Source organism: Aulonocara sp. 'chitande type north' Nkhata Bay, unplaced genomic scaffold (genome assembly GCF_057382095.1).
Source record: "Aulonocara sp. 'chitande type north' Nkhata Bay isolate Kocher_YH1m ecotype deep benthic unplaced genomic scaffold, A_spYH_male_GT1.1 unmapped_scaffold_4, whole genome shotgun sequence".
NCBI lineage: Eukaryota > Metazoa > Chordata > Actinopteri > Cichliformes > Cichlidae > Aulonocara > Aulonocara sp. 'chitande type north' Nkhata Bay.
This window is the reverse complement of record NW_028234336.1, coordinates 194660-205890: the sequence shown is the minus strand read 5'-3', so window position 1 is coordinate 205890 and position 11231 is coordinate 194660. Positions and strand designations below refer to the sequence as shown.

Genomic DNA, 11231 nt, shown 5'->3' with positions numbered 1-11231 from the left:
TAATAAATGGCTTGTTTTTTGTTAATCCACGTCACGTTCAGTTTTTGGTCTGCATTTGAGTCCTCTTTTGCAAACACATACAGTCTGCCTCAGCCAGACTGTGACAAGAACAATGAGCAATTTCAACAAATACACTAAGGAAAACAGTAAGCATGGATTAATATACGGTAAATACATCAGTATGAAAATGGTATATAGATCAACACTATCAGAAAAATGACTGTGTGAGGTCTTTTTTTTTGAACAAACTGGTTTTAATCTTTCAACAAGCAGCTGGAGCTTTTCTGCGGATTCACTTCTGTCAGTTCAGTTTTTTTTTAGTAATTCCTAATAACTGTGGATCCACATATTTGTTAGGACTCTTGAGTTTTCGTGAGCATCAACAGAATTAAAGCACATTGCCACCCTTGAAGAAAATAAACCCAGACCCAAATCTAGACTCAAAGTGCAATATTTTAAATTTCATGAAACAATCTGATTAAAGTTTAACTATTGTAGGAGTGTGTCAGCGTGAATTTGATCAGATTAGCTCCTGAATAAAGCCTCTAAGCTTAGCAATTACTCAACAGAGCAGGTCCCAGAGTGGATCACTCCAAATGTTCGAACGCATCTATCAGGAATAAATTAGCTTCTGCGGTGTAAGCCCAGCATTAGAGCTCGTCTGCTGGTTTTAACTTCACTGTCAAACTGTGATCATCGTGAAACTGACAGCAAAGCTGTTTCACGGGCGCTCCCTGTATGAAGAGCAGGCTCTCAGAATAAATACTTAGATGTGAGGTTGCAACTTCCATGTAGGAAATAAACTCAGAAAGAAAACATCAAAACTTATTTTCTGCAAAAAGAATCTGTTTGTACACTGTGAGCGGGAAAGTTCCCCCCCCCCCTTTGACGTTTAATACACTGACCTGTACAGGAAACCTCATCCTATGTTCCTATTGACCTCACTTGAAATCTGTCGGTCTGCTCATTAATTGATGTGAATGGTTTATACATTATTTCTGCTGCCCAGTTTAATCCTCAAGCACTCTCACACACCTCATGAACACATCCAAACAGCACAGTAGTACTCTATAAGAACACACAGCAGTGATTACAGTCGCACCTTCCTGTGTCTCATCAATCAGCAGAGATTCTGATCGGTCTCATTTTTCTTTGAAGAGTTGAGAAAATGTAACATCTGGTCAGCAGGTCAAAAGGAAGTTTTATTTCTCTGAATAAAGGTTACACAGAACAAATAATGAACTTTTAAAAGAATCAAACAATAAAATGAGAACAAACAGACACAACCTGTTTGCTGCACACAGTAAACACAGCAACAGCTCAGCAAGTACCTTTCATTGTCCTCATGTCTCTGTTAGGCTGCACATTCATGATTAGAGAGCAGTCTGAGTTAAGCAGACACTTTATATTAAAACATATTATTGATCACTTCTCTGCCTATCTAAATAAAAAATGTAAGACTTAACATGAAAAGGAGTCCCCATAAAATAAGTACAGCTATAGTCATGGAAAAACTTATATCAGATTGATTATTCCAAAAAATATGTTGTAAATAAGCAAATCATATTAAACATGTACATAATCATAAAGATCTGAACCTAATTTAGTAAAGATAACTGACACAATGATCCATTCCTTTTCTTCTGCTTATCTATTTCAGGATTGTGGCTGAACCAGTCCCAGCTGTCACAGAGTGAGGAGTATGAGCCCATCACAAGGCTAACACAAAGACAGACACACATTAACACCAACAGCTGAGTTAAAAATCACCATTTACCCTAACACAACTCCATCTCGACGGGAGGAAGCCAGAGACCCTGGAGAGAACACAGAGAATGGAAACCCATTCCAGGGAAAATTCAGGATGTCTAATCAAACATTTCTTTAAATGCTCTGAACAGTCCATTGGGTAACATGCTGTGTGAAGAAGTCATTGCTGTATTGTCGATGGTGCAGCAATACTGCTCCTTCAGGGCATCCTCGTCAAGTTTAATTTTTCCATATTTCGCCAGACAGGCAGTGAGATGGAGCGTGGCTTGAAATCTGGAGAAAAAGAGCACAACAGACAGAGCCAAGGAAACAACAAAGAATGGGACACTTCCTTCACTCTTTCCTGGGAGAATGAACGGAACAACAATGTGGTTCCTCCCAGGTTTACCATGCTTATTCTCGAGAATCTCAAAAGCCTTCCATGCACCATCCTCAGGTAGTCGCAGTGGACACAGCATGATTTTTGGAATCTTTCGATCTCCAGCTTTCTTTATTGAGTTCCACTCACTTGGAAGTTTGGTGGGTTGATGCTTTTGGTGAGGAATTTTGCATTCTTCTTTTTTTTTACATAGAAAAACTCTGTGCTGAGGCTCTATGAGTCCTGTAGCTACACCATACGCTGCATCAGCAGTGATGACGCAGTTCCAGGGGGAGTACAGGACGACGTCGGTGATGGTGGGAAGAGGCAGCAGACAGCTGGCTGGGATCATGGAGTCTGTGATCGCTCCATGCGCCACAAAGGTGATGTCAACAGTGTTGGAGTGGAGCTTCTTCTCTTCCTCATCAAGCTTTTGTTTCAAGAAGTGAAACATGTTTACGAGTTTGGAGAAGTCCCTAGAGTTTGAGTTTTTGCTCAGCCAGTCCTGGACATCTTTATCTTTACAGTGTTCAATCAAAAATGTTATTAATGTTTCACTTTCATCAGAGCTCCTCTCTGTGTTTTCTATGCTGTGTTTGACTCTGGCTAACCTCTGGAACACTTTCCTGAAAGAGAAATTTTGACATGAAAGAATTTTAGGAATACCTTATGAACAAAAACATGCAATATAATCAGTGTGATTAATGTGAGTGATTTATTCTGAAATGTATCTTAGAATATGGACACACCTCATTGATATAATTAATGAATCAAATCTTTTTATTTTTACGATGACATTCTGTATTTTCACACTCACTGAATTTCCTGAAGCTCTTTTTCCATGTCATCAGAAGCAGTCTGTATGACTTCAGCGTTCTGTCTCAGGGTCATACTGCCCTCTGTCTCACAGTCATCCAGGTTTATACAATCAAAAATCAGCTCAGGAACCGAGACTACAAGTCCAACTGCTCCCCCTGCAATCTGCCCATAAAAACATAAACATGATCTGTAACAGGATGTAAATATTGCTCTGTACCTGTGATTTGTCTGTAAGGACTCCGAAATACAAACAGTGGAGTTTGTTGTAGGCTGGAACCACAAATGTCTTACACAGTCAGTAGACACATTTATAAAAGTGTCATAAATCACACAGACTCCATTTAATTCTAATATCTAAGTCCAAGTCATGTCTCTGTGACGAGAACACTTGAAACATGGCACCACAGACACAGTAGGATCTTTTGCTTGATGTGCTTATTTTATTTACAGTGCAGCTTTTCAGCCGCTCCCTGTTTTCTCCGTGGCCGTCACTACGGCACAGCTCCAGACTCTTTCTCTTCCAGGTCCCAATGTCCTACTGAAATAAGGGGAAGTATAATTAGATGACTGGTGTCAGCTGCAACAGCCAACCTTCGACCTGGTACCACTGGCATGCTCCTGGGACTCAGACCCAGCATTTTGAGTTGGCTGTGAACTCAGGATTCTTTCTGTTCATTTAAGATATCACTTAAGTGTCACTTTCTCATAGTTTAGTTTTCTCTAATGCATCAGAGTTTATTTCTTTATTTCTGGTTTCTAGCTTTGATCTCTGAAACCGACTGGCCTTCACTTCCTACGAGACAGAGAAGCTCTTCTACCCCTGTATACGGGAGGAAACAGGACTGGACAACCGTGAATAGGAAGGATAACAACAAACCTCCAAAACAACTGAATGTGAAACTGCAGAACAGATTTGCTCCACTATCAAAGGACCCTGGATCTATATCGGACAACCATCCATCTAAAAGCAGCGAAGTAAGGTCTGAAAATCTGTTGAAAAGTAAAAGACCACAGGGAAAGCTAAAGGCTAGGCCTGAAACTCTGATTGTGGGTGACTCTGCCGTAAAGGATGTACAAAGGATGTGCGGTAAGAACACTAAAGTCCTCTGCTTTCCTAAGGATATGGCCAACAACCTGAAGGAGAGAATTCTTCAAATTGCAGATGAATATCCAACTGTGACAAACATTGTTCTGCATACAGGGTCAAACGATGTGTCCAAACAACAGTCGGAGGTTCTGAAACGGGACTTTACTGGATTATTAAACACTGTAAACTCTCTGAATGCAGCTGTATTCATCAGTGGACCTGTACCGCCGGTCAGAGGAGGAGACGAGAGATTCAGCAGGTTGTTTACACTGAATAAATGGCTTATATCAGCATGTGCTGACCACTCAGTGCATTTTATCGACAACTTTAATATTTTTTGGGAACGCAGGCATCTGTTTAAAGCAAATGGATTTAATTTTAACAAGTCGGGGGTGAAACTGTTCACCTCCAACTTGTTTTATTCCATACGTCATCCATCCGTGCTTGGTGCCAAGGCTGAGATAAACGAGGAGTTATCTCATAAAGAGGAACAAACAGTACTCCAAGAACAGACAAAGCCCAGCAGAAACCTTGAGGAGGAGCTCCATTTGCCCCCACCCGGGAAGAGCCTCAGAAAGGAGAGACATCCATGGCATCTGAGGAAGAGCCTCAGAAAGGAGAGACATCTAAGGCAAGAAGAGGGGTCCCTATTTGCCTCCAACTCTCTCAACAACACCAACGACCAGGACAAGGGACCACGACCTTCCCCAGTCCCCCAAACCCCTGACAGGCCATCACCCTCCTCCCCCTCCCTCTCTCCCTCCTCCCCACACCTGAAATTCACTGAGGAGATGATGGAGCGGGTCAATGCTGGGCTCAGATCTACCCCCCGTCCCAATCCCTTTTTGTCCCCCATAAACCCCCCACCAGAGCGGCCAAAGGTTCGCCATCGAGCCCCACCCTCAACAGAGCAATCGAAGTCACATTGCCCAGCCTCGCCCCCCTTAGTTCCTCTTTACCACCTTCATGCCCTCTCTCCGCAGCCTGATGTATGATGTGTGAAGGGTCCGGGCTGTGAGGATTATGGCAGTGGTGACTTTTCCCAGGAGAAGCTGGGACCCTGTTTACTAGAAGGTTTTAAAATTTCTGTACTTTTAGGTGACAGGAGACATGTGGCCTGGTCAAAACACAGAGAGATGCACTCTAAAAGATCTTTAAACATAGTAAACATACCTTGTGTGCCACAGACTGCTCCCAAACACGAGGGGACAAGTAATGCCTCTAAAACACTTAAGTTGGCTTTATTAAACGTTAGATCTTTAGCTGGGAAAACATTTTTAATTAATGATTTAATCACTGAGCACAGCCTTGATTTTATGTTTTTAACTGAAACTTGGTTGGACCAAAGTAACAGTGGAGCTGTTCTCATCGAGACGACCCCTCCTAACTACAGTTTTATCAGTGAGGCCAGGGCGAGCAGGAGAGGAGGAGGGGTTGCTGTCTTATTTAATGAATCATTTCAATGTAAGCAGCTATCTCCTGGAAGTTTTCAGTCTTTTGAATATGTGGCTTTACAGCTGAAGGCCCCATCCAAAGTTGTGTTTCTTAATGTTTACAGGCCTCCCAAATACTGCACAGACTTTTTTAATGACCTCAGTGAACTGCTGTCTGTGATCTGTGTTGATTTTGACTGTGTAATTATTGCTGGGGATTTTAACATTCATGTGGACAACCCTCAGGACAAAGGGACTAAAGACCTGAGTAACACTCTGGGCAACTTTGGGCTGACTCAGCATGTAACAGAGGCCACACATAATAGAGGACACACTCTTGACCTACTGATCTCCAAAGGCCTGAGCATTTCAAAGGTTACTGTGTCTGATGTGGGCCTGTCTGATCACTACTGTGTTTTCTTTGAAAGTAAAATCTCAGCCCACACAAATATATCAACAACAGTGATCACAAAACGGTGTATAACTGAACACAGTAGTGAAATTTTTAACCAGGTCTTCCCACTAACACCTGACCTGTCCAGAGGGTCAGTCAATGAGCTCGTCAATAGCTTCAATGCTAACATGTTAAATGTAATGGACACTATTGCTCCCATTAAGGTGAAGGTTATCTCTGGAAGGAAAAAGTCTCCATGGAGAAACTCCACACTGGTGAAAAATGAAAAAAGAGTGTAGGAAAGCTGAGCGCAAATGGAGAAAAACAAACCTCCAGGTTCATTATGACATTTATAAAGAGAAACTTCACAATTATAATTTACAACTGAGGAGTGCAAGGAGGTCCTACTTCTCTGACATCATCACTAAAAACAGCCATAATGCTCGGGTCTTATTTTCTACAGTTGACAGGCTAACAAACCCTCCTGTGTCAGTGGCAGCTGAACTTCATTCGACCATGGCCTGCAATGACTTTGCCAAATTCTTCACAGAAAAAATCCAGAAAATTAGACAAGCAATTGGTACATCAACAGCAGATCCAGGATATGTACTGTGTCCACCAAAAAACTGTTTAAACACCATGAAACAGTTTCACCCGATTAACAGCAAAGACCTGGAGGACATCTTAGGTCAACTGAACAACTCCTCCTGCTGTTTAGATGTCCTGCCAACAAGTTTTTTCAAAAAGGTCTCAAAGACTTTAGAGTCAGACCTGTTACAGATCGTCAACTTTTCTTTATTATCAGGTGTGTTTCCAGAATCACTAAAAACTGCTGTAATCAAACCTATACTGAAAAAGGACAATCTTGACAAGACACAAATGAACAACTACAGGCCGATCTCAAATCTCCCATTTTTAAGTAAGATCATTGAAAAAGCAGTTTCTCAACAGCTCAATTACTTCTTAAAACAGAATAATTGCTATGATGCCTTCCAGTCAGGTTTTAGACAGAACCACAGCACTGAAACCGCTCTGACCAAAGTGTTTAATGACATATGTCTGAATACAGACAGTGGAAAAATGTCAGTCTTAGTTTTACTGGATCTCAGTGCAGCATTTGATACAGTTGACCACAACATATTACTCAAACGACTGGAGAACTGGACAGGTCTTTCAGGAACTGTACTAAACTGGTTCAAAACATACTTAGAAAACAGGAAATACTTTGTATCAATAGGTAACTTCACATCTGAGCAGACAAGTATCACATGTGGAGTTCCCCAAGGTTCCATCTTGGGACCCCTTCTGTTTAACATTTACATGCTCCCACTGGCACAGATTATAAACAACAACAAAATAAACTATCACAGCTATGCAGATGACACACAAATATATATCACAATGTCACCAGGAGACCGAGGCCCTGTACAGGCTCTTGGTAAATGCATTGAGGAAATCAATGACTGGTTGTGCCACAATTTTCTCCAGCTAAACAAAAACAAAACTGAGGTAATAGTCTTTGGCTCCAAAGAAAAACGATTACAGGTCACCAGAGAACTTCAATCTATACATCTAAAAACCACAAACCAGGCGAGAAATTTGGGTGTAGTGATGGATGCAGACCTAAACTTAGAAAAACACATTAAGACAATAACAAAGTCAGCTTACTATCACCTCAAGAATATTTCAATGATAAAAGATCTGATGTCTCAACAGGACCTGGAAAAACTAGTCCATGCATTCATCTTTAGTAGGCTTGATTACTGTAACAGCATCTTTACAGGTCTACCTAAAAAATCAGACAACTACAGCTCATTCAGAACTCTGCTGCTCGAGTCCTCACTAAGACCAAAAAAGTGGACCACATCAGTCCAGCTCTGAGGTCTTTACACTGGCTGCCTGTCCGTCAGAGGATAGACTTTAAAGTTCTGATGCTGGTCTATAAAGCTCTGAATGGTTTAGGACCAAAATACATCAATGACCTCCTGACCCAGTATGAACCTTCCAGATCCCTCAGGTCATCTGGATCCGGTCTTTTATCAGTTCCCAGAGTCAGAACCAGACACGGAGAAGCTGCATTCAGCTTTTATGCTCCTTATATCTGGAACAAACTCCCAGAAAGCCTCAGATCAGCTGAAACACTCAGTTTATTTAAATCCAGGTTGAAGACTCACCTGTTCTCAGCTGCATTTGAATAAAGCACCAAATCCACACTTTTAAGCTTAAATTTCAAAACTTACATTTAACTACTGATTTTATCTACTGTTCTGATTTTATCTGTTTTGATTTTATACACTGTTGTGTTTGTTTGTTTGTTTGTTTGTTTGTTTGTTAATTAGTTAGTTTATTTGCTTGTTTTAATCAATTTTAAATCATGCTTTTTATTTGTTTTTGTTTCTAATGTCTCTGTAAAGCACTTTGAATCACCTTGTTGTTGAATTGTGCTATACAAATAAACTTGCCTTGCCTTGCCTTGCCTTTGGTCATTTGTTCTCTTTATCCCCTATGTCAAGGCAACGTGTTTGAGTTTTTGTGCGTTTTAGTTCATGTTTTATTTTGACAGTTTGTTTTATGTGTGTTATGTTCAGTTTTGCTCCCCCTGTCTCATCAGCCAGATTAGTGTCAGCTGTGTTGCCAACTTAGCGACTTTGTCGCTATATTTAGCAAGTTTTCAGACCCCCTTAGTGACTTTTTTTCTAAAAAGCGACTAGCGACAAATCTGGCGACTTTTTCTGGTATTACTGGAGACTTATTTATGATGACTTTTTGACGTGAAAACGCGCATCGCTCTTACTCTCAACAGGCAGCGGTGCTGCCTTGGGCACCTCACCCGTGCCAAAGCGCTCCCAGGTGGAGCATAGTCCTCTCCCAGCTGCTATCAGGGCAGGAGACGTTCACACCTGTGCGTCCAAACGGCAAATGAATCGCGCATGAGCGAAGCCGCTGCTCCCGCACTCTGACTGTAACGCAGTCAATTCTTCTTTTACTGTTATGCTGTTTTCTGGATCACAAGGTTTAAAACTACTTATAAACACGCACACACACACACACACACACACACACACACACACACACACTCACAGTAACTCCACCAGAGTGCCAATTTCGGGTCACTTTTGCCGGTCCAGGCCCGGATAAAGGAGCAGGGTTGGAATTGTGACATTAAAAAACAATAATTGCTAAAAGAAATTTAATTTGTAGTTCTAAATAAATTCTAACTGCATTTAGGACGTTTTTTACTCACTTTGTGTCTTCCACGATGTTATTTCTCTCCAACAACGTAGGTTACAATTACATTAGCATGACTAATTGGGCAAATTAGGCGATGATGTCATTTGGCGACTTCTAGCGACTTTTAGGACAGCCAATAACGATTTTCCTTACTGAGGAGTTGGCAACACTCAGTTTCAGGTGTGTTCCTATGTGTTTCCTCGTTAGTCTGCATTTCCCTATGTTCTCCTCACACTATGTTTGCCTTGATGTGTCAAAGGGTTGGGTTTTTTTCTAGTTTTGTTATTCATGTTACTTTATACTTCATGTTAGTTTAATAAAACTACCTATTAGTTCATTCCTTGTGTTTCAGAGTCCTGCATTTTTAAAACAGGCTATGTGAGGTTTATTTGCAGGTAATGACACTGACTGGAAAACACAAAAATAAACTAAGTGATGATCTGTGTGCTGTAATATATATATTTTTGATTGGTGTTGGGAGTAAATTGAACTGTGCAACAGTGTCATCTCCTGTGCTTTCTTAAAGAATGGTCTAAAACATCCTAAGCAAAAATAACTATTCAGTAGTTACATAATTTATGGCTGCAGTCAAGCTGTGGACTAAAATTGTCACTTAACCCCTCCCAAATTCTTACTTTTTAATCCTAAAGCCCAAAGCAATACTGAGTGTTGGTAAGCCATTTCGTCATAAACAAGCACAGGGTTTTGCACAGAGTATTTCATATTTAAGACTTTCAGTGCCCATTGTTGTTTATCTCTGTCCTCCATCTATCCAGATGAACTTCTCTGTCATTTCTTTTATAAAAACTACAGCGTTGCGTCTTCACGAGTGCACTTTGATACTTACACGCCCAGCTGCTTTTGCTGCTGCTTTTGGTCCCACACGAGTGACCAACTCAGGCAGAAGTTTAGAGACCACTTTTTTCCCAGATGTTTTAGCAACTGCTTTTACCACAAACTTTGAAAGTAGTGGTAGTCCCAGTGCTGACCTCTGCAGAAGAGAAAAACCAGTGTCTTTGCCAGAAATTGTGTTTTTGGACAGAGCGGTCAACATTTTATGCAAATTGATGCCATCATGTAAATGCAGGCCCACTCGCTTGGCCATCGCTCTCAGGATTTGCTCTACAACATAATGCTCTGCAACGCCTTCAGAAACATCTGCAAAGGAACAAGCCTGCTTTTCTCTTTTCTCTCCTTCCTCTTTTAATTTCTTCATGAGTTCTTGGATTCCTTTCTCGAGATCTGTAATCTTCTGTGTAATCTCCTCTGCTTCCTTCATTGTGCTGCCTGATATGATGGCATTGACGACCTCTGAACCCACATTGTTAGCCAAAGCAAGCCCAGATACCACTGCCCCTCCGACAGCTAGTATAGGTATTGCCAGTCCACCTGTAAAGATTGATAAGATCCCTCCTGCTGTCATGGCAACTGCACCACCCACAGACACAGTGCTCCCAACTACATGACTGATGTTAACGTTCTTCTTGTGTTTCTCCAGCTCAGTAGCCAGTGAGTTCAGGTTATCTGCACATTGTTTCTGTAGCTTCACCCAGGAGAAGATTTTGCTGAGGAGCATGTCAGCCACATCCATGATGAGATCACAGTGAGATCAGCAGCTCTGCGATATGGACAGAGTAATGTGGGAGAAAAAATTAAAGAGCAATGAAAATATTACATTTAAAGAGCTCAATAGTTAAATTACCTTTAAATATGTTAGTATTGATAGAAATGCAATCTTTATTTAAATTAACAGAAACTTATGACTAAAAAAAATGATAATAATGATGGTCATACACATCTATTATCTTACTTACATCAGAAACTCAGAAGTTGTGTCTAGAAAAGTCTCATCTGGCAGCCAACGATCAGTTTTTCCGTTTTTATACTAGAAAAACGGAGGAAGTGAAACACGCCCGTTTCTATGGGCTGTGTCAAAATCAGGTGTTACATAAAGCAGCTAGAAGAGAAAGAGAAAGCATGGCTATTTACACTGGACAATGATTAAACCTGAAAGTCCCTAACATGGCAAAGTCTGTCATAAAGCCATAAATACTGTCATAAATACTGTCACCAGTATTAATTTGACAATGATCCATCTTTAACACAGTTATGGGACGGTACATTGTGTGCATCAACACA

General features: G+C 41.0%; 2 protein-coding genes across 2 annotated transcripts; one reads left to right on the top strand and one right to left on the bottom strand.

Moving 5' to 3' along the window:
- Positions 1-1185: 1185 nt before the first annotated feature.
- Positions 1186-10962, bottom strand: LOC147300741 (uncharacterized). Its single transcript, XM_086284832.1, has 4 exons — positions 10907-10962; positions 9940-10710; positions 2946-3109; positions 1186-2754 (listed from the first exon to the last, which is right to left on the bottom strand). Exons 2-4 carry the CDS (start codon positions 10681-10683, stop codon positions 1869-1871), a joined length of 1794 nt encoding a protein of 597 aa, XP_086140958.1. The 5' UTR covers positions 10684-10710; positions 10907-10962; the 3' UTR covers positions 1186-1868.
- LOC147300742 (uncharacterized) lies at positions 3894-5029 on the top strand. Its single transcript, XM_086284833.1, has one exon. It carries the CDS (start codon positions 4028-4030, stop codon positions 5027-5029), a length of 1002 nt encoding a protein of 333 aa, XP_086140959.1. The 5' UTR covers positions 3894-4027.
- Positions 10963-11231: the final 269 nt, after the last annotated feature.